This window comes from Haliotis cracherodii, unplaced genomic scaffold, assembly GCF_022045235.1.
Source record: "Haliotis cracherodii isolate W230 unplaced genomic scaffold, xgHalCrac1.p SCAF_12, whole genome shotgun sequence".
Lineage (NCBI taxonomy): Eukaryota > Metazoa > Mollusca > Gastropoda > Lepetellida > Haliotidae > Haliotis > Haliotis cracherodii.
This window is the reverse complement of record NW_027266267.1, coordinates 14,975,479-14,998,488: the sequence shown is the minus strand read 5'-3', so window position 1 is coordinate 14,998,488 and position 23,010 is coordinate 14,975,479. Positions and strand designations below refer to the sequence as shown.

Genomic DNA, 23,010 nt, shown 5'->3' with positions numbered 1-23,010 from the left:
CAATATATCACTGCAACTGGAATCAACAGCACCAAGCAGTATCTCAGCGGGACACAGCCTCTTGAGGGGAGCTTGTCATTACACCAGCAACAGAAGCAATTTCACACTCCTGAGTTCCAACCCCAAACCTCACTGACGGATATTTCCCTGGTGTTCTTCAGCCCAGGGACTGCTTGCACACAGACCACTGAACATGCTCACACAGCTAGCATTATCAACAGGACATTGAGGCCATTAGGGCAAGAAAAATATTTCAAAAGATCATGCCACAGGGTTGCTAAAAAAGCAAACTGCAAATGATCAAGTCGACTTTGTGTTGAATGTGAAATAACATTGATCAGAAAAGCTGCATTTCGGTTTTTTTAAGTAACATTTCTGATCAGTTAATCTTAATTGATGAATTAATCAAATCTATGGTGTCAAAGCTAACTGATATATTTTTAATAAAAACTACTTTCAGTGAACTGTCTGACTTTGAATCAAGTTTGCCTTGTCAACACCATTATACTTATATTGATTTTATTGGATACATACGGGAGCACAGGTGGCCCTGTCGTCTAAGGCGCCGAGATTCGCTGTGCAGAGTTGCGTCCCTAAGGCACGCCAGAAACCTATGATTGTGGGTTCGAATACCGGTTCGCCCCGATTATGTTTCTAGGTTTGTCAGCACCATACCCGTGCTCGTGGGTTTCTCCGAAGTGGTAAACGTCTGAGACCTCCTACATTAAGCTGACACGCCGTGATATGACTGGAATACTGTTAAAAGCGGCATTAAACCCAACTCACTCACTCATTATTGGACATATACAGATTATCAATGCAATGGAGCAGGCAGTAACCTGTTTTCAAGATCTACACTTGTCAGAGTCTCTCCCTCTGCTTCATGGATATCCCAGTGGAGAGCCAGTGTCCACAACAAAGTCCCAAACAATCTCTGCTCAGATCCAGAGGCCATGGCAGCCACTATATGTTGACAAGCTGCCACAGATAATGTAGAAATCATCAGCTTGACGATATCATTAGTAACAGTTGGGGTCATTTTCTATCACCATGCCTGTCTTGGCTTGTCAGACAGGGCATTAACTACTGAATATATTGTTCTCCATGAGTACTGAACATATTGTACAACATAAAGTGCTGAATATTGAGTGGAGGTGGGTAGACAGAGAGGTCATAACTACTGTACAGGCCATGATTCAAACCTCAGCCGTGGTGCAGAACTTAGGGTTGCAATCTCAGTGCTTTCATTCAAACTGAAACATCAATATTTGTAGGTAGTTGTTTTCGGTTCTAAGGAAATGCATTTCCCTACAAAATATCTATCCAAGTGGTGTTTGTACAAACTTGCAATGGAAGCAGCCCGCTCTTTATGTAATTCCTCAAATAACATACCACCAGTTTGAATCCTTACTGCCTCATCATGACCTTTCTCAAGGCCATGTCTCAACAATTATTAAAGCAAAGGATTGTATGAGTAAAAGTAAAAGTAAGAGAAAATGCAACTGCCATTGAAAGATACCACTTTTCACAATAACCTCAAAGATGACCTTGACCTTTGATAGACAGTTCACTGGCACTCTGAATGGCACAAAGATTTGTTAGGATAACTAGTAATACAAAGTTAATGCCTGTATACGTAGTGATACCCTACTAACTGAAAATCTCAACAGTTTTGCTCCATCCTCAAGAAAGTTGATAGTAAGTTTATTGATATGAAAACTGTTAAGACATTTTGGAGAACACGTAACCACTTTAGTGACAAGTTTCTATCACCTGACCTTGACCTTGGAAGGATATCTTCCAATGTCAATAAAATTTACCGAGCAGACATGAGAAAAACCACTGGTGACTACGGCCATATTTGGACAATACCATAAATCAGCAACATCTCCCAAGACCGCTAATTATCTGAATCTCAGTACCACCATCATGTTATGAAACAATTAAAAAAACCTTACATTGAGATTAACAACTTTCTCAGTCTAAGCATTTGAGAGACTGAGAGTCTTGAAGCATGCATGGAAAATATGTGGATCCTGCTTTCCAAATGTCACGTTGCATCCCAAGTACAAAGTTGTCCCAAGTACCTCCCAATCTGTTGACTGACATCGGGAGAGTACCGGGTTTGCTGCCAGGAATACAACCCTTCTGACAATATGGGTAATGCAGAAGGCTGCAGTGATTGGAAGTCTTCACATTCTCCAAAACATTCTGGGTGGGTTTGACCAGGCAGTGCTTCCTGGGAGAAGTCCAATTCGCTGTCTTGGCTGTGTGTAGAAGGGGCCTTGGCTGATGATGAGCCTAACCAGCCTGACGCTACCAGGATGACCCTAACCATTTTTGCTGTATGTTTTTATTTTAATCTGTATATAATAAAAACAATAATAATAATAAATGGATATTTGTAATGTGCAATAGCCCATCCGTTGAAGCATGTTCAAAGCACTAATACCATCATTACCCCCTCAAAGGATCAAGATTTCCTTTCTTAACTGACAGATTGATAACTGACTGACTGATAGTAGACAAAATATGACAATGTTTAACTACAGAAGTAAGGTTAGCCATAGCCATAAGATTCCTTTCTTCAGCTGAGTAAACAACTTCAAAATATGTTTCCTTTTCAGAAATAGATTAAGATGACAATCATATTTATCCCACAATCCATACTTGCGATCAATCAACCTTTAAATCAGGCAGCTGTCAAGACTTTCAAAAGACCAGTTTTTTTCGAAAGGAACAGCTTCATAAAAATCTCTATTTTAACCACACATTTCTTTTTTTCCATACACGTCTGCAAATTAAAATCAACTCTGAGGCATCCTTGATCTAGTAAAGTCCACCAGATTCAACCTTTCAGTTTGAGGGACAAATTAATAAGGACAAAAATGTGCCGCCAGGAAAGAATGACAGTATGGTCCGTTGGGTGGAGTGTGGGAGGGGAAGGCCATGTGAGACGGTGGAGCTAATTACCTCCCACCACGCTGCTATCAGGCCAGTCAAGAGGACGCACACACTCACAAATCATACTATTGATTGGATAACCTGGCCTAATAAGCTCCCTCATGAGAAGTACATTATATGACAAGAGATCATTCATTTTTCAGAAGTACCAGTACTTTCGGTCACAGATTAAACTTTGAGTTAAATCAGGTAGCTTCTTCAACTGAATCCAACAGAAATAACTTTCTAAAAGAAAAAAAGATAGATCAAGAAAAATGTTTTGGAAAACTTTATTGAAACTGCCATAAAAGCTTCACTGTGTCTTTGTCACAAGCAGATATTGCTTCTTTGTTTTCTTTTCCCTTTGAAGTCGGGTAGAAATTACTGGGAATATCAACATGTTACAGAAGCCCCCGCTAAAAAAGTATTAGTGTGGCAGAACAGTTGTTTTTTTAGTTTCTGTGAGGAAGTTGCAATTTTTTTATAGATATCTTCAACATCGCTCTTAAATGGAAGAGTTTCTGTGCTGACCATGGTTTGTAGCACAAACCTAAACAAAGATTTGATCTTTTGGGACTTGTTGTTTTTGAAATGTAGACCCAAAAAGATGTCTGTCATAAAAATTAACACTAATTCAGCTGATACTGAGAAGGGTGAAACAACTTAGGACAATACATTACCATAAACAAAGACTGACATGGGACTCATGGGCATATACAACTTTGAAAATACCACTCTAACCATTGCCAAGCACTTGTGCTACCCTGTATTGATCCTGTTGTTCCAGCAAGAGCATCCCAGCAGTGGTCAGTGGCTGCCCACTACACATCCCCTCCCCTCCCCTCCCCTCCCCTCCAGGCCTGGCTGCTGTGACGTGCGTGACCAGCCTCCACCACTAACAGCAAGGCGTGGATGTAGCTTCAGGATGCCTTGTGGCCCTATCTCCTGCCTTGTCGGCAAGTGACATAATAACTTGGATTGTCTATAAATTGGTGGTTCTAACACTGGGACTCTGTTGCGAGTAGCCCGTTCGCAGCCAGTAGATTAGGACCACTTCAGCGGGGCTCTCTCATTACATTCAGGGACATTTCACAGGTAAGACTTCATCTAAACTTCTACTACTAATACAATAATGTGGGGCAGTTCTTTATATTTAACTATATTTGGGGGATCAATTAAATGGATGTAAAAATATCATTAAACTAAATATGAATTACATCTGTTTTATTAAGATTACTGTTAAAGAAAGGTAACATAAAGCTTTATTCACGTTACAAAAAAATAAAAAATATCTAAAACATTTTATTTGATTTTAACTTTGATGCATCAATCGACCTTACTGCATTTAATTTAATCTCATTTGTCCCTCAGTACTTTAGAATGGTTTACAGGATTTTATTTGCTAGAATTGACAGATTTTAGGTTTCTTTCTCTACAAAATTTCCTTTTCTTAATTTTTCTTTCTATCATGACATACAAATAAATCTATTATCTATCATATCTAAAATGCATCAACTATTACTTCCTCCAGGCTTCACAATCTGGAATGTACTTCCAATTGTTCACTTTACAAATCATGAATATTTGGCATCAAGTAATACCGGGTACATTATGTTATACAATACCAGACCCATGTGTCAAAATTGATAAAGCTACATTGTTTAAAGCACGAAGCTTACCACTGCAACCATAACAAATAATCAGAGGACTCAGAAAAATGTTTGTTTTCTTCATCCACCAGAGAAACTACAATATTATAGTATTTGATTTGCATTTAGTTTTATTTTATCTTTTTATTTTCCAAATCAATTAAATAATACACAAAAACAACACAAAAATTAATGTAAATTCTTCATAATTACGCTTAGACATGGTTAAAGCCTCCTTTTTATAGTGTTGTGTCAGTAGAACTAGTGGGCATAGGTAATCTCACAGTTTAACAAGTGGCAGAATTTCAGCAATTTGGGAACAGGCTAAAGTTATTATTTTTCAAATATTATGAGTAGCTTATCTTCTGAATTCTCCCACATGCTCATGACACAGTCAGACTTGTACAATAGACCCTGCTCTCAGTAGTGATATCTTGTGGCCAGGGAAACGGTCTTGTCACTTATATTCAACTATTTTGATCACTGTGAATCAATTTGAATTTGTGACACTGTTTTTGGTATATATAGGTTGTAATGGTAAGGCAGAAAAAAACAAACCATAATAGCTAAAATATTTGACCTTCAAAAAGCCTTCATTCATTTTTAACTACCCATCACATCTGTTTATGTGATTGATGTGATAAATACAGTCTGGGACCATTTGTCATTCACAGCTTAATCCCAACAAAATCATTGACTTATCACGACAGACTTTTTAACAGACAGGTATTGCCAGACTTTTCACATTTAATCTTTTGTTAAATACATCTTTACAAAAAAGTACTAACATAGGTGGATAATCTTTCGTATTTGTTTTTAACTTACTTTAAGGAAATTAATTTTTACCATAATTCTTAATCTCACCAGTATTACAATGAAAGCCATCAAAATTTCATGCAAGTTACCCTCCAAACATTTTCACTGAAATATTCACCCTTCTAGGATTTTTTATCTGTGCCTCTCTGGACCCAAATCAGTAGTTAAGTGGAGCCTTGTGGGTATTGAAAGAGGAACTTTGGCAGATGAAGCTTCTATGCATGCTGTAGCTGGGGACTAGTAAACATTGTCTGATCTGAAATATCACTCCTCTGACTCCTTGTCTCATGTCTGGACCCCAAAATATAAAAACAAATGATTCTGGCAAGACAGTAAGGTAATCTCATCTTCAACAACAAATCAGGCAACAAAAGTTCAAGTCTCCTTTAACTGGGGTTACACCGTGTCGGTTTCACAAGACTCAGGCTTTTCAATCCTTCAGTATGGAACAAACACATTCTACATTGGCTTTTTGTCACCAAGTGGGATATCATTTCTAAACCTCTGGTTCCCACTCCAGCATTAAACATCAAACATATGCTATACTGTAAGGTGGAGCTCTGGTATTGGATGTCACTGACAGATCACATGTATGCTGATATGTTAAAGTACCACGTGCCATGTCTTTCATAGAAACCAGCTGCTACCTTGCACTTGGGCGAAGATGTTTTGAGACATTTCTCCCACAGCTGAAACTGTTTGAGTATACCAAGAACTTAAGTATACTGGTTATGTGATGTACAGAAACCATACTTGGCACTAATGGTGTAAACCAGAGAGGTTTCAAAGGTTAATATTTCCATGCATCAAATACTCAATAACACTGGTAAAATTGAAGACACATAATGTTTATATCCCAAGTGACACTGCATGACAGCACTTCTCAATATGAGCACACTCAATACTAAAAGTAATTCTATGTAGCACTAACAGTTGTGAAACATCATGAAGTCACGCAGGAATGCTATGACACCATGATTCAGTGGAGGGTTTTGTATGCTTCTAAAACAACAGAATCAGACAGGTAAGCAAAAAATCAACTGAATAAACACTTTTTGATTCAGAAATGCCATGTGTTTTTCAAATTTGGATACATTCCTTTTCCCAGGACAACGTTTTGTTGAGAACAGGAAAGTCATGTGTGCCTGTCTGTGTTCACTTACAGAGAAGGAACAATCTTTAATCTTATAAAGAAATGTTCTAAAGAGTTTGTCTTTAATTTCAATGAGTACTTGATTGGTAGACACAGCCTAGCTGCAACTTCTGACTGAGCCTTGTGTTCAGTCTCCACTGAGACCACATGCTCAGTAGCATCTGTAAGTACCAGGATTAGCAAGGATTTCAAACTGCCCTTGGCAGTTAGATTGGAGTAAAATCAAGACTTTGTTCCTCTTTTCCCGACTACAGAAGTCATCCCACAGTGTATTCGAACACTGCATGCAACAGTGTAAAACAAGGCAGTTGTCTATGTATTGGTCCTGTTATATGTAAAACACAAGTCTCCATTATATCACACATTACTCTTGTAGCATCAATTTGGAAATTGTTTAATTTTAATTTTTGAGATTTTTACTGACAGACATTTGCTGCAGATATGGTGTCGAACATCACCCCCTATTTTCAGTTCCATTACAAAAAACTATGAACAGTCTTCATTCAACACTATTGAAGCCCTCTAACTCAAATATGTTTCACAAAATGATCAAAGTATCTGGAACTAAGTTGGATTTGTTCATAAAACTGCATCATACCTACAAACATTTGACTTCATACAGTGCAGCAAAATCCATGCTTGTTGTATTGTCGTAAGAGGCAACAAACGAGATCGGGCGGACTTACTGATTTGGATGATGCATGTCATTGTATCCCAGTGGCGTATATCAATGCTCATGATGTCAATCACTGGATTGTCTGGGGCAGACTTGATTATTTACAGACAGCTGTCATATAGCTGGAATACTGCTGAGTGTGGTGTTTAACAACAACCAACCAAACAAACAATCATATGGTGCTATAACATCATGCAGGGAGGCTATAATACAGTGACTTTATATTCTAACAGAATGCTGTGTCACTATACTTATTATGTAAATAATGAAATCAATTTCAAAAAGCGTCACTGAAGTTAGTAGTAGGCAATGCAGATGTATTGGAAACCACGATCTACAACTGTGTGGACATCAGCATTGACTTGTGAATACAGAAAGTCATTTTACATCTGATGATCAAGTACAATTTTTTTTAGCTTTGTTTGTTGTTTAACACTGCACTCAACAATATTCCAGCCATATGACGGCGGTCTGTAAATAATCGAGTCTAAGCCAGACAATCCAGTGATTGACATCATGAGCATCAATCCACGCAACTTGGATTGATGAGATGCATCAATGAAGTCAGTGAGTCTGACCACCCAATCCTGTTAGTCGCTTCTTACGACAAGCATAGTCGCCTTTTACGTCAAGTAGGGGTTGCTGAAGACAAGTACAGTACAAGGCATTATCTGATCTATGGACAGTGGAATCGCTTCCTGTCAAATTGTACATATTACTGTCATACTTCACATAAATATTCATCAATGAATCAGATCATTCATTTATCTGCCGTTCCTGGGAAGTATGGTTTCTTTTGCTCTGCCACTTACTGCAGGGAGTCAGGGTAACACAAGGATCCAACACCCACCTCAACCTCACTCTAGTCTCACAAGGGAGGTGTGTCTGATGCCACATTGAACAGTTTTTCAGTAACATTATGGTGTGTTAGCTTGGGGAGTGTGTGGTGGGATGGGTGGGGGTGAGGGTGGGGGTGGGGGTAGGGGTGGGGGTGTTTGGTGATCGTGGGGATGAGGGTCTAATCAGTAGGAATACCATGGTCGGTTGATTCTGACGAGACCAAGGAATACAATCTGGCGCTTTAGGTAATGGGGCCATGTGTGCCCCAACTACATGGGAGGTGTGTCCCCCCCCCCCCCCCCCCCCCCCCCCCACCCCCACACTGCATCAAAGCCACACACACAGGTCACAACCCATCTCCCTCACCCCAACCTTGCTCTCGTCCACACTAGTTACACTACCAGTTCGTAAAGAAGTCCCCCAAAACACTGCACTGATGTATTGCACAGAAGAGATCTCTGACACACTGAGAAACCAAAGATTGTTAACAGAGAGAAATCACTGTAGATGGAAGTCACCATCGTTCTCAGTTTCTAACTTCATGACAATCAGCTCGGAGCTCCATCAATGTGAACTTCCACCTTTACATCCACAACTATCCCAAGCTCCCACACTACCATAGGTCCCACACAAGGACATGTTCTCCTGTCTTCTGTCACCATGCTAGGGCTGTGTTTCTTACTTCCAGGTTTACAAGTCTGCCAACCCTGAATTTCACATGTCAAGAACAAAACAAAATTTTTGAGGGCTGTCATTTTGTGTTCATGACAATTCTCAGACAATGTTGAAAGAATTACTCGTGTGGCAGGCCAAAGCCAATTTTCAAGGCCCATTGTCTGCTACTGTTGCATACAGGTTCAGGAATTTTTGCTTTAACATCAGTAAAACTGCTTTGTTCTTTTGCATTTCTTACCCTGCCAACTTTACAATTCAACAGTTATATTATTTATTCCAATCACAGACCCTTAGTTTTTTAAATCTGTAAACCAAGTAAAAAGGCCCTAACTAATCTGTGCAGATGTGTAAAATACCAATTTGACCACATGACCCCTCCTCAGCCACCACCAGATACCACACATTGATCGCACTGTCCTTGCAAACAGAACACTTGTTATAAGATTGAATAATCATCTGTCAACAACTCGCAGTCCCAACATGCTCATTACCAATGATACACTAGATTTATTTTGGCAGATTTGTAAATTACTCTATCATCCTGGGAAAAGTTAAGCATGTCAAGAGATTATTACACTGGCATATTACAAACATGTGTATTGATTGTGGATGAAGGCTGAGTTTGGTTGATGGGAGTTAAATACCACTACAGTCATATTTCAGTCCATGCTGCCTGAACCAAGACAGGAGACATTAGACAATCAGTAGCTTCCCTGCTGGAGGCAACATTACATGCCCCGCCTGATGAAAGCCATGTGTCCGCTGTGATCCCAATAGTTCTCTACGCTGCACTCAATCGGTTTTAACAAAAGGGAAAAAGGAAGAATTTCTTTCACCTACATCAATGAATTATTAGTTTTTTTTATTTCTGCCCATTCACTACCAAGCAAAGCCACCCTTACATGATTTTACTGTCCCTAAAACGCATGAAGAAATCTCTATTTGTGATGCCTCATTTCTCATTTCACTTGATGAAATAAATATATGTGAAATTCTACATGATAAATCATGCCTCATGGGAATAACATCCATTGATATTTAATATACAGAGATTGGGGCTGGGACGAGTCCAAATTTACTACCTAGTTACCCACCCCACTATTACCCGACCCTACCTGGGTACCCGCTGTAGGTCTCAAGAGATAGATACAAATGTCCGGTTGGGAATAGTTTGACCGTAGCCCTGGCAAAATGTTTTTAGGCACTCATAGAAAACAATCTGGTCATGCATACATTGAAGTTGACTGAAGTTTTAGCTCTATTCAAACATATAAAGTCAGAAGAAATGCAAACATTAGTCACTTATAGTGTAACCATGGAAGTTCTAGATAATGTTTGCCATTAAACAATATATCACGTGAGTAACCACAGGTTCGGGTAGTCCTGTGGGGGTTCGGGTAGTCCTGTGGGTACCCGGGTCCTACTCAGTACCCATCCAACCCGAGTACACGAGTTACCCGTCCCAGCCTTAACACAGATGCCTTCAAAAGTTTATTGTTTTTTTAACATACTAAAAAATATAAAGCCTCCTGCTTCATATTGTTTTTTAAGAAAAAATCTAATATCTTAACCATTCTGGGCGATCCCTACATTGAGTTAATGACTGAAGCAAGAGATGTTGGAGACACAGTGGATGAGACTGAAACAAGTTCCATAGGGACACACACACATTGCGAGTGTTCAGTCACCAGAGTCTCCTCCTAGCAAATACAGGATGGAATGTAAAGTAAACAACTGTGTTGATGTTAAGAGTTAAAATATTGGTTTGCCATTTCGGAATTGACTCAACTAGTTTATTTCTCGAAAAACCACCCACAGTGGTACATGAGATTCAATTATATACAAATTTCGTCCTGTGAAAAGGGCAGCACTTAACAAGAGTAATGAAAATAAAACAAGTAGATACTAATTAATTTTACTGATTGTATTATACACAGATTAAAGAATTCAGAGAGACTTTTTAGGAATCTTACACTGTTAGGGGTCATCATGGTCATATGTTTCTTAAATTGAAACAGACTGAAACAAATTTTAACCTTAAGATATTATATATTTAAGAGTTCATATCGATGTTGCAGAAAAGCTGCACACTGTAATAAATAATGAAACTCATCTCCCACAGCAATTAACTTACAGAGTTGACACTGACGGTCTTCCCTGGGAGTGTTCAGCCATCGACCAGTTTCAAAGGGAAATCTATGACCAGTGTTCTGTATGTTAAGTTGCAGCTTGTGGATTACCAACATTTGTAAAGTCTTGATATTCCACAAAGCGCTCCCAATGGCCTGGGGTGTTAATTATGTCAACTAACCTGGAAAATGGGATAAAATGCTCACACCTTCATTTCACCCACTGACCAGATGGGTTATATAATTGAAAGCCACACAAATCCAGCTCATTCACCCAAATTACTGCACATTGAAATCTCTAAGGTATACATGACAATCTATGTATCACTGACAAGTGTTAATTTCTCAAGCAAATCCATATCAAACTGAGGCTTTCAAAAGAAGAATACCACTTCTCATCTCAATGTAAGCCATTTCAAGACATATTTCTCAAAAGGTATTGAAGAGTTTCATGTTCTGATAAAGGAGATTGTTTTTGCACTTTCAGTGAAATGAGCTTTCTCTCCCTCCTTATGCCTGCTACAAAGGGAAACTGTTTGGCCAGCTTACTACACTTATATCATGGTTAACATTTATACTAAGTTATCCTATAATAATTAGATCCACATCAAGTGCTTTTATGAGTTACCATGATGTACAAATATTACACCATGGTAACTCATAAAAGCACTTGATGTGGATCTAATTATTATAGGATAACTTAGTATAAATGTTAACCATGATAATTTCATTCACATAATAGTTTAGCAAGTAATACTTATCATCAGGTAAAATGCATATATAAATATTACACCATGGTAACTCAGAAAAGCACTTGATGTGGATCTAATTATTATAGGATAACTTAGTATAAATGTTAACCATGATAACTTCATTCATATAATAGTTTAGCAAGTAATACTTATCATCAGGTAAAATGCATATATAAATATTACACCATGGTAACTCATAAAAGCACTTGATGTGGATCTAATTATTATAGGATAACTTAGTATAAATATTAACCATGATACTTATATGCAAACTGCACACCTATCCCCACTGGCAAACACTTGATAACGCTGTGTGACCTAAGAATCCTATGGACACAAAGTAATTGTAACAATAAAAATGAAAATGTCACGATGAATAGTTGTAACTTTAGGCTAAAAGAATAATCGTCTAGCTTCTCAGGCACCGCCCGCATCATCATAATGTCCACTGCACATTTTGTTTTTATTTCCATTTTCAAAAAAAATAAAAATCCTAATACTAAAAACAATGCTGTCCAATTTAGCACACAGTTACTTCCCTTTACATGCGCACTGCTTTACTGTGCATCTCGTGTTATGGTCATGGCAGCAATAGAAGTTTGTATGCTTGTTTATGTAGGGAGGCCCTTTCACAGGTTCATGGTACACAACTGTTTATTTGGTTACAAACTAGTTTGAACAAGCAAAAAAAAGGAAATGAAAAAACACCACCCATCCGCACTATATTTTCAACAGTCATTGCCCGAGAACCAATTCTTTTATCTTTTTAAGCCTTAAGTAACAATAGTGTTTTGTTTGCGAACAAGACCTTCCTTGGTGTGACTACATTGTGTCAGTATGGAATGATGTCCATTCTGCGCTGTCCTCGTTCACTAATGAAAGGAGTGAGTTAGTGAGTGAATATGGTTTTACGCCGCTTTTAGCAATATTCCAGCAATATCACGGCAGAGGGACACCAGAAATGGGCTTCACACATACTAACCATGTCGGGAATCGAACCCGGGTCTTCGGCGTGACGAGCGAACGCTTTAACCACTAGGCTACCCGACCGCCCCACTAATGAAAGGAACTGATGAAGGCCTCATCCAGTAAGTCAAGGGTCAAGAGAAAAATCAAATTCAGTTGGCATGCTGCTTTTGTTCAACATCTGACAATGGCCAATTCCACATGACTGAAAAAGCTGTGCGTCAATTCCAAAAAGTAGTTTTGACAACATGATCAATGTTTAATATAATTGGCAACAGAGAAAGATAGAGTAAGAAGTCAAAAGCTAATTAAGCAAAACAAACACCATACTGAAGAGCATCATTTTATCTATTTGACAGAAGGTTGTCCCGTCTTTCCGCCCCCTCTGAACACACAGCCACCATGTGTAACTGGTATAAATAGAGCAGCTTCATTAGCTGCCTGCTGGGAGGCCATCAGAAGCCCACTGGCTCCAGTAACTACAGTTTTCTAACTGTTTAAAGGTGACAACAAAACTCACACAATTCCTAAAAAAAACGAGAATACAAACACACTCTTGGGTCGTTGCCAATAACTGCGTATGACTACTAATGCACATTGCAGCTCTGAATGGAAATCGTGCTTACTCTAAATAAAAATCAAATTATTGAAGAACATGGTGCAGTTGGTATGATGGTATGAGGCGTGTATTCAGTGTCTGGGTATTACTGATGTGGTCAGGCGAGGTGACGGTATACCATCGACGAGGTGAGTATTCAGTGTCTGGGTATTACTGATGTGGTCAGGCGAGGTGACGGTATACCATCGATGAGGTGTGTATTCAGTGTCTGGGTATTACTGATGTGGTCAGGCGAGGTGATGGTATACCATCGATGAGGTGTGTATTCAGTGTCTGGGTATTACTGATGTGGTCAGGCGAGGCGACGGTATACCATCGATGCGGTGTGTATTCAGTGTCTGGGTATTACTGATGTGGTCAGGCGAGGTGACGGTATACCATCGATGAGGTGTGTATTCAGTGTCTGGGTATTACTGATGTGGTCAGGCGAGGTGACGGTATACCATCGATGCGGTGTGTATTCAGTGTCTGGGTATTACTGATGTGGTCAGGCGAGGTGACGGTATACCATCGATGAGGTGAGTATTCAGTGTCTGGGTATTACTGATGTGGTCAGGCGAGGTGACGGTATACCATCGACGAGGTGAGTATTCAGTGTCTGGGTATTACTGATGTGGTCAGGCGAGGTGACGGTATACCATCGATGAGGCGTGTGTTCAGTGTCTGGGTATTACTGATATGGTCAGGCGAGGTGACGTTATACCATCGATGAGGTGAGTGTTCAGTGTCTAGGTGTTACTGATGTGGTCAGGCGAGGTGACGGTATACCATCGATGAGGCGTGTGTTCAGTGTCTAGGTATTACTGATGTGGTCAGGCGAGGTGACGGTATACCATCGATGAGGTGAGTGTTCAGTGTCTGGGTATTACTGACTAAGGTTGAAACGATACACTGATATTCCAATGCATCGTGATATTTGACCCACGATACAATACACGATAAACGTGGGCCTATTTATCGATATGCTACAATACAGGATGTAATTCTTAAGTACAGTGTTCCCTCGACTGGGCAACCCGTGCCCCCCACAGAAATACAGAAAACCTGAAATAAGAATTAATGACGTGTTTACTGATTGACAAGTGAAATCACCTTAATTATTCCACCATTTATCACTATTATGGAGCTTTCAGATGGTAATCAGTGAAAACAATGGAAATACTTGAACTACTTGATATGCAAGAAGAATTGTGTGCTGCAACAAGATGTCACACATTCACCTGTCTTTCAACACACAAGACAAGGGTGTGTAGTGTAAAACATTCCGGGACATGCTACTAGAGCCGACTACGAACTGATGATAATAACACAGTTGGAGGTTTCATTGAAATCTATTATCAGTCTTGTTTTGTCAAATCAGTCTGTGTTACCTAAACAAAGAGTATTGACATGTCTCCTTATATTACGTAAAAAGAACAAATTACAAATTGATTTCCCAGTGTATATAAACGTTGCATGTTGCACCACACCCAGCCTGCCTGACAAGGAGTCATGCAGTATGTGCACTGATGTCTTGACTCTTGCCATCATAGCCCAGACAACAGGAAGGACACACATTTCACTGAAACCCATCATCAGGGTTCTCTGGCACCGCCCAGAAAACCAATCTCTCAAGTATTACAGTCACATTCCTCCGATATACAATCACATTCCTCTGATATACTGTCACATTCCTCTGATATACAGTCACATTCCTCCTATATAGTCACATTCCTCCGATATACAGTCACATTCCTCTGATATACAATCACATTCCTCCGATATAGTCACATTCCTCCCATATACAATCACATTCCTCCGATATACAGTCACATTCCTCCGATATACAGTCACATTCCTCCTATATAGTCACATTCCTCCGATATACAGTCACATTCCTCCTATATACAATCACATTCCTCTGATATACAGTCACATTCCTCCTATATACAGTCACATTCCTCCTATATACAGTCACATTCCTCCTATATACAATCACATTCCTCCGATATACAGTCACATTCCTCCTATATACAATCACATTCCTCTGATATACAGTCACATTCCTCCTATATACAATCACATTCCTCCTATATACAGTCACATTCCTCCTATATACAATCACATTCCTCTGATATACAGTCACATTCCTCCTATATATAGTCACATTCCTCCGATATAGTCACATTCCTCTGATATACAGTCACATTCCTCCTATATACAATCACATTCCTCTGATATACAGTCACATTCCTCCTATATACAATCACATTCCTCTGATATACAGTCACATTCCTCCTATATACAATCACATATCCTCTGCCTGTCGCCCACTTGACTGTTTCAATGAGCCCCCCCAACCCCCGAGTGTATCTTGGCATGTATCAGAGGCCAAGCCTCAGCTCCAGGTCTGCAGCAAATGTTGGTAAGAAATCAAAAATCAGACCTCAAGATGTCCCAGTTATCAAATGTTGAAACTCAGTACTTTATACCTCTGCCCATGGGACTTTTTGCATTGAATGCAAAGTTAGAATAACTCTGAATGTAGGAATCCCCAAATTTGGACAATTCAAGAATTTCTTTTCAAATATACCTGTGACGGGAACAAAGTTAAAAATACTAGATAAATCACTGCATTCTGTTGTTTCTGAAGGGTCAGTAATACTTTATGTAATTGTTTGGAAACAATGCTGTACTCATGATTCAAATACTGGCTGTGTGAATTACTTATTTTCAAATGGCCTATCAGTTGTTTAAATGTATGACAAAAAAAGAACACTACAGACTGGACCCCCTGCTTTAACCCAGCTACATTTGTGTAATTGGTGTGTCTAGCAAACAGCAAATAATCATTTATTGTATTCATGAAACAAGATAGTGAGTGAGTGAGTTTGGTATTACGCCGCCTTTAGCAATATTACGTCTGGGTACACCGGAAATGTGCTTCACACATTGTACTTATGTTGGGAATCGAAGACGGGTCTTCTGCCTGAACACGAAACAAGATAGGTATACTTCCCTTAATCCCTTCATTTGTCAAATCTCTTAAAACTACAAAGGTTTGTCACAGGTCATCAGGTTGAAAGTATACATAGATAATTGGGCATCTGGTTACATGAAAATCTCGATTTGAATTTCACCATTAAAGAAATATCTAAGTCTGCAAATAGAGCGCTAGTATTTTGATACGTAAATTCAAATCAGTCGATGGTTTTGCTTGTATTGTATAAAAAACTTTGTATGAAAATCTAGTCGACCCTATCTGATTTTATTGATCAGCTATTTGGGGTACAAGGGAATTCAGCCGTATTGTCCAAAACCGAGCATGTAGGCGTTTCTTAGCAGTTGGCAATTAAACCCCAAACTTAGCTGTTAATATGAAATGGGTGGTTATCTTCATAAACCAATTAAATTATATTACGTTGTTGGTGCAGACTTTATGCTGCTGATTAATCAAGAATGCTAAGCGCTATTTGCAGACAGTCCATTAATTTCCCTAAGTCCTGGAGTAATGAAGTGTTTGCCTTGCCCAGCAGGCCTCAATTATCAGTTTTTGATTTGTATTTTTCCTTTTCAGGAATTTAAACATGCTATAACTATAAGTGCTATCTTTCCTTAGATTATTATGTCTGGTTTACTAATCTTTGGAACAACAATGGCCAAGCAAATGGCAATATATTACGTACAAATAGATTGTCAAAAGAAATACTGACTGTTGAATCATATGTTAGTTTTGTCACAGTAGATCTCAGTGTAGCATTATGAGTGAAAGTTTCATGGTGGCACTCTGCCAATCGAAATAAAACTAGGTAGATTTCTACGCCCAAAGATTCAACTTCAAGATAGAATATGTAAATTTTGTATCAGTAACGTTGTGGAAGACGGAGTACATGTTTAGCTAACTGTAGTTTCTAGTCAGACCTGAGGTACGACCTATGGAAATTAGCACACCTTAACATAGGTTTTAAATGTTCTGAAGGATAAGCATGGCCTCTCTGCAGATCAGTAAAACAATAATGCCGTGTCAAAGGCCTTATAGTACCAGCCATGGCATCAAACCCACATAGTAACAGCCATGGCATCAAACCCACATAGTAACAGCCATGGCATCAAACACACAGATCCCCCACAGATCAGGAATGACCACAACTGTCATGTTCTCTTCTGCTTCTATCTCTTCAGGATGAGCGTGACCTTGAACTTGTTTGTGGTGACAGTAGCGTGCTGTGTGTTGTCACTGTGCGTGGGTTTTCCCCGCACTGCACGCCAGAGTTTCTTCCGCTGCAGTGGGTGGGGTGCGGGGTGCACCAACATGGACTACAGCCAGGCGGTGGACGAGGACACCAGCGACGCTAGCGACAGTGGGGAGAAGGGGGAGGAGGGACAGAAGCTCAGCTACAGCATGCCCTACCTCTTTACATCAGGTGAGGCCACACGGTACACCTGCAGCTCTGCAGTAGTACTAGCACTCGGACAGTGTTACCAGCCCACAGAGTGAGTGAGTGAGTGAGTGAGTGAGTGAGTGAGTGAGTGAGTGAGTGTGAGGGTGGGTGCGTGAGGTTTTAAACCATTTTAGCAATATTCCAGCAATATCATGGCGACCGATATCAGAGATAGTGCTTCAACTAATGTAGAGTGGTGTGAACTGATGTTGCATTTGATGCATCCACTTCTTTTACCACAGATGTACAATCATAGTAATTGTGCAATTCAGAGTATTCAGAGCTATTTTCATTCATTGTACAAAAGGCATGAAGTCATGGAATCCCTGGATAAACTGAGGATTAAGCAACATGAACCTATTTTCTTTTTGTAAAGTATTTTTGAGAATATTTTATGTCTGTTTCAACTATTTCAGTTTCAGCTGTGATCAAAATACATGTAAAGGGTAATGCATTTTTACTTGCACAATGTGGGCTAAAGTTATCTGATTATAGAACATAAAGACTGATGGGAGTATTGCAGCCTTGTCATCAGTCTACTGGTGTTGCAGGTCGGTCCTGGGGTGCTATAGGTAAACGCTGGGGTCCAGCCAGCTGGCACTCCGACCCCTACCTGAGGCGCATCCTCCTCCCTTACATGCTGTCTGCCAACAGTGAGTATACCCATGTACAACACAGACACCATACTCTATACATGTCTGCCAACAGTCAGTATACCCATGTACAACACAGACACCATACTCTATACATGTCTGCCAACAGTCAGTATAACCATGTACAACACAGACACCATACTCTATACATGTCTGCCAACAGTCAGTACATCCATGTACAACACAGACATCATACTCTATACATGTCTGCCAACAGTGAGTATACCCATGTACAACACAGACATCATACTCTATACATGTCTGCCAACAGTGAGTACACCCATGTACAACACAGACACCATACTCTATACATGTCTGCCAACAGTGAGTACACCCATGTACAACACAGACACCATACTCTAAACATGTCTGCCAACAGTCAGAATACCCATGTACAACACAGACACCATACTCTATACATGTCTGCCAACAGTGAGTACACCCATGTACAACACAGACACCATACTCTATACATGTCTGCCAACAGTCAGTATACCCATGTACAACACAGACACCATACTCTATACATGTCTGCCAACAGTGAGTATACCCATGTACAACACAGACACCATACTCTATACATGTCTGCCAACAGTGAGTATACCCATGTACAACACAGACACCATACTCTATACATGTCTGCCAACAGTGAGTATAACCATGTACAACACAGACACCATACTCTATACATGTCTGCCAACAGTCAGTATACCCATGTACAACACAGACACCACACTCTATACATGTCTGCCAACAGTGAGTATACCCATGTACAACACAGATACCATACTCTATACATGTTTGTCATAATGTATCATTCTGGTTTAAACATATTTATTTTCACCAGAGTGTGAAATGGATTGGTGAACAAGCGAAGCGCTTATGTTAATACGTTCCATTACACATAGGACATATTACAATGAATACATCAATGAAGGTTACATGTTACAAATAAATTGTACATGCCAAGCTAGATGTGTACATATAATACATCCATTTTAAGTTTATTTTAAACAATCATTTAACTGAAAATCTGCCAGTTTTTAATATAAAGTGTTGAATAGAATCTAATATTAGCATTTGCTCTTCCTTACTGAAATCCGAATTTCCGCATAGCACTGTTTGTAAAGAATAACCATGTTGGTAAAAATACATTTCATTTCAAGAGCATAGTAAAAGAAGTGAAGAGCATCTTCATATCATTCTCTGTATCAGTGTTCAGGTAATGAAGCGGGGCGCAAGGAGGGACCACAATAAAACAGAAAGCATCAATTGTTGATGACATGATATCCACATGATGACATCTCCTGCAGCATAGAACAATCATAATATATTCTTCCAAACCTAAGACAATCTGCCACAGAATAGAGACCCACTGACTTACTAAACTACTCAAAAGTATCCCTCCTTTTCAAGTTTAACTTGTATCTATCTCCGCAGACAATGTGTGGGTGCGACACTACTTCCCTGACGAGTACCTGGCCTTCAAACAGCAGTTTGGCCGGTCCGCCAGTGTCAGGGCCAGCAAACAGAAGCGAAATGCAGGGACACAGTAACCATGGCAACAAGTGTCGAGACACACACCGCTCACAGTGGAGACAGTCACATGAGACACCCTGCCGTCCCTCCAACTCGACCTATATATAGTATCACCCCGTTTCACCCCACACTCCTGGATCAAGGCTCTTCCTTGGGCAATCTCTCAGCATTCAGTAACACACAGATGTCTCTGTTGCTGTTGACAACATGATGGAATGAAGTCATGTGAAGTTGACCCTTAGGAAGTGTTCATTAATTCACCAAAATCGCTATGGCTAAATTTGAACTTTTCCCTAGAAAACCACATTTACTTCAAGTTTTGTTTGTATTCAGAATGATTCTAACATGTGCACCAGTGTATAATGTGAACCGAGATATCAGTTCAAAACGAAACAAAACATGAGTATTTCTCTGTATGTTGGTGTAGTGTTCTTTATGAAACCTGATATCAGAAGTCTATCAGTTATTGAACATAAGGATATAATTGTAAATCTGTGTACTTCATTTCATACTGCTAGGAAAAACTGCTCATGTAAGATAGATGGTCCTCTTCTACACTGTCAAGATAACCTGTAAGTTAACCACTGTCTCACGCATTGATCCACTGACCGATTCCACCTGGTTCTGTGCAGCGGTGACGGTAACGCCCACACCTACCTCCCCAGGTGAGGCCACCACAGGTAGCACCTGCAGGTTGTACCAGCACTGTAGACAGTCAGTCACAGTCCAGCCTTCCTGGCGTGGGCACCCACATACTCTACAGCCCCTCGATGTGTCTCCTGCCTTACACCGTCATGTCTCTGTACATCATGTCTGTCTGCCTGCCGGCCTGCTTCTCAATGTAACACATATGACCACTGTATCTGTAAACTCACATCGGACAATAAATAATCTGTATGATGTGACGCCTTAGTTTTTCATTGTGGGAACATATTCTTCTCAGCTGTTATTCCTTCTATTCCTCGGGACAACTGTTACCAGGGCACACAGAAAGGGTTCCAAGGTAATGACATTGGTTTGTGAGTGGCCAAGAGTATACACATGGCATGCAAACTACATGACAGCCAGGACCAGGGAAGCTGGTGTACCCTGGTGGAAATGTTCCTCATCACTGTCAGGTACAGTAATCACATCACTCAGTCCACCTTGATCATGTTGATGGACTCAAGTTCAAGTGAGGTCATGCGAGCAGAAGAGATAAAAGAGACAGAAGTAGAAGAGAACATGACAGTTGTGGTCATTCCTGATCTGTGGGGGGATCTGTGGGTTTGATGTCATGGCTGGTACTAGTCCGGACTAATGCCAATTTATAGTGCTAGCTCACTGAGATTTAACATAAATACCCTACTAAGACACAGTATACTGACTCTGAGCCGACCTGCCCTTGTTTGAGCGCCAGACAGGGTAACAACAAGTCCCATCTTTTAACGTCTATTGGTAAGACGCGGCCGGGGATCAAACCCTGGACCTTCCGCTCTCCGGGCGGACGCTCTACCACTAGAGGCAGTCTTCCGGTGGAGTGAGTGAGTGTTGCTTACAGCTGCACTCAACACTATTCCAGCCATATCACCACAGCCTGTAAATTATCAAGTCTGAAGGAGGTAATCCAGTGAATGATCCACAACATTGAGGGTTTGAGCATCAAGGAGGTCCCAGGGTCCTCGTGGTTGGCTTGTATGGTAAATTTATCTGGTGACTCCTTAAACTTTGAACTTTTAACGCAAGGGTTACGACAAGTACTCCTTGACATTTATGTTAAATCTCAACACTGCATCAACCTGATGTTATCCTGGGAATAGCGTCATCTGACAATGAGGGTATATCTTCATGCTATTGATTATCAATAGTTTCGTTTTGGAAGGGATGCCACCATCCCATCTCGAGGATCAGTAATTCCACACAAAGTTTCTCTAATACATATATGACATGAGTGTAATTTGACAGCTCTTTTGAGCATTGTGACATTTGATTCAGACTCAACCCAGGCTATTCTTGAGAATGGATCCTGGGTATTTATCACAAAAAGGACAAGCAAGGATGCTGCGGCCACTCAATTTCCAATTCTCACCTGTCATTTCGAGCAAGCATATAAAGATAAACCATATATTATGTGTAGTGATTCAAGGTAAACAAACATAGAAAAACACAACATCACACTTACCATTCATCTCTCTCATTGCCCTGGCAAAATCATTGGGATCCTTGAAACTGACAAATCCATATCCTTTGGTCTTGTTGCTGCGACGATCTCGAACAACTTTGGCCTTCACAAATGTGGGATACTTGGAGAAGGCACGGGCCAAATGTTCGTCTGTCACTTCATTCCCTAGATCACCACAAAACATTCGGAAGTCATCTGAAAAAACAAAGAACTCATCATGAAAACCAGGTTCTCCAAAGACTGGATTACTTTAAGAGCAAAATGACTGAAATACTGTTAAGATATGAGCGGTTTACCATGGTCTATATATTGGATCATCCTGGGGACTCTTGCTAATACATTTTGGGGGTCCGAGGCATTTTGGGGGTCCTAGGCATTTTAGGGGTCCGAGGCATTTTGAGGGTCCTTGACATTTTGAGGGTCCTAAGCATTTTGGGGGTCCAAGGCATTTTGAGGGTCCGAGGCATTTTGAGGGTCCGAGGCATTTTGGGGGTCCTAGATATTATGGGGGTCCTAGGCATCCAAACTGGGTTCCAGGGTGCCACTGTTCTAGCAACAAATATGTCTGATGCCTTATGTGTATAGGCATGGTTATGGGGTGAGGTGAAATTGGGTTTAACGTCGCGTTCAAGATTATTTCTCTCATATAGTGATGTTCATGCACTAAGTATGCGTGTGTGGCTGCTTGTACTAGTCCGCACAAATGCCAATTTTATAGTGCTAGCCCACTGAAACACCATGTCTCAGTTTAACATGAATACCCTACTCAGACAAAGTAAACTGACTCCGAGCAGACCAGTCCTTGTCTTATTTCCTTAATGCCGGGCGTCAGACAGGGTAACAACAAGTACCATCTTTTAACCTCTTTTGGTCCCGGTGGACGATCTACCACTAGACCACAGAGGCAGTCTCCAGGTGGACGCTCTACCTCTAGACCACAGAGGCGGTCTGCAGATGGACGCTCTACCAATAGACAATGGAGACAGTCTCCGGGCGGACGCTCTACCTCTGGACCACA

At 40.3% G+C, this 23,010-nt stretch overlaps 2 protein-coding genes across 2 annotated transcripts in view; one reads left to right on the top strand and one right to left on the bottom strand.

Annotated features, from left to right (window-relative positions):
• The window catches only part of LOC139457576 (RNA-binding protein 42-like), a 43,364-nt gene that overhangs the window by 8,482 nt on the left and 11,872 nt on the right, over positions 1 to 23,010 (bottom strand). Inside the window, exon 4 of the mRNA XM_071238952.1 lies at positions 21,993 to 22,187. Coding sequence (XP_071095053.1) covers positions 21,993 to 22,187 — 195 coding nt within the window. The remainder of the gene's footprint in view (positions 1 to 21,992; positions 22,188 to 23,010) is intronic.
• On the top strand, positions 3,912 to 20,707 carry LOC139457575 (uncharacterized). Its single transcript, XM_071238951.1, has 4 exons — positions 3,912 to 4,038; positions 17,380 to 17,621; positions 18,191 to 18,292; positions 19,733 to 20,707. Exons 2-4 carry the CDS (start codon positions 17,381 to 17,383, stop codon positions 19,846 to 19,848), a joined length of 459 nt encoding a protein of 152 aa, XP_071095052.1. The 5' UTR covers positions 3,912 to 4,038; position 17,380; the 3' UTR covers positions 19,849 to 20,707.

What these genes read in the sequence shown, in the direction of transcription:
- LOC139457575 (XM_071238951.1), top strand. Translation starts at nt 17,381, where the DNA reads ATGAGCGTGACCTTGAACTTGTTTGTGGTGACAGTAGCGTGCTGTGTG. An exon ending in GCCCTACCTCTTTACATCAG is followed by an intron (nt 17,622 to 18,190) that starts GTGAGGCCACAC and finishes CTGGTGTTGCAG; the next exon opens with GTCGGTCCTGGGGTGCTATA. An exon ending in TTACATGCTGTCTGCCAACA is followed by an intron (nt 18,293 to 19,732) that starts GTGAGTATACCC and finishes CTATCTCCGCAG; the next exon opens with ACAATGTGTGGGTGCGACAC.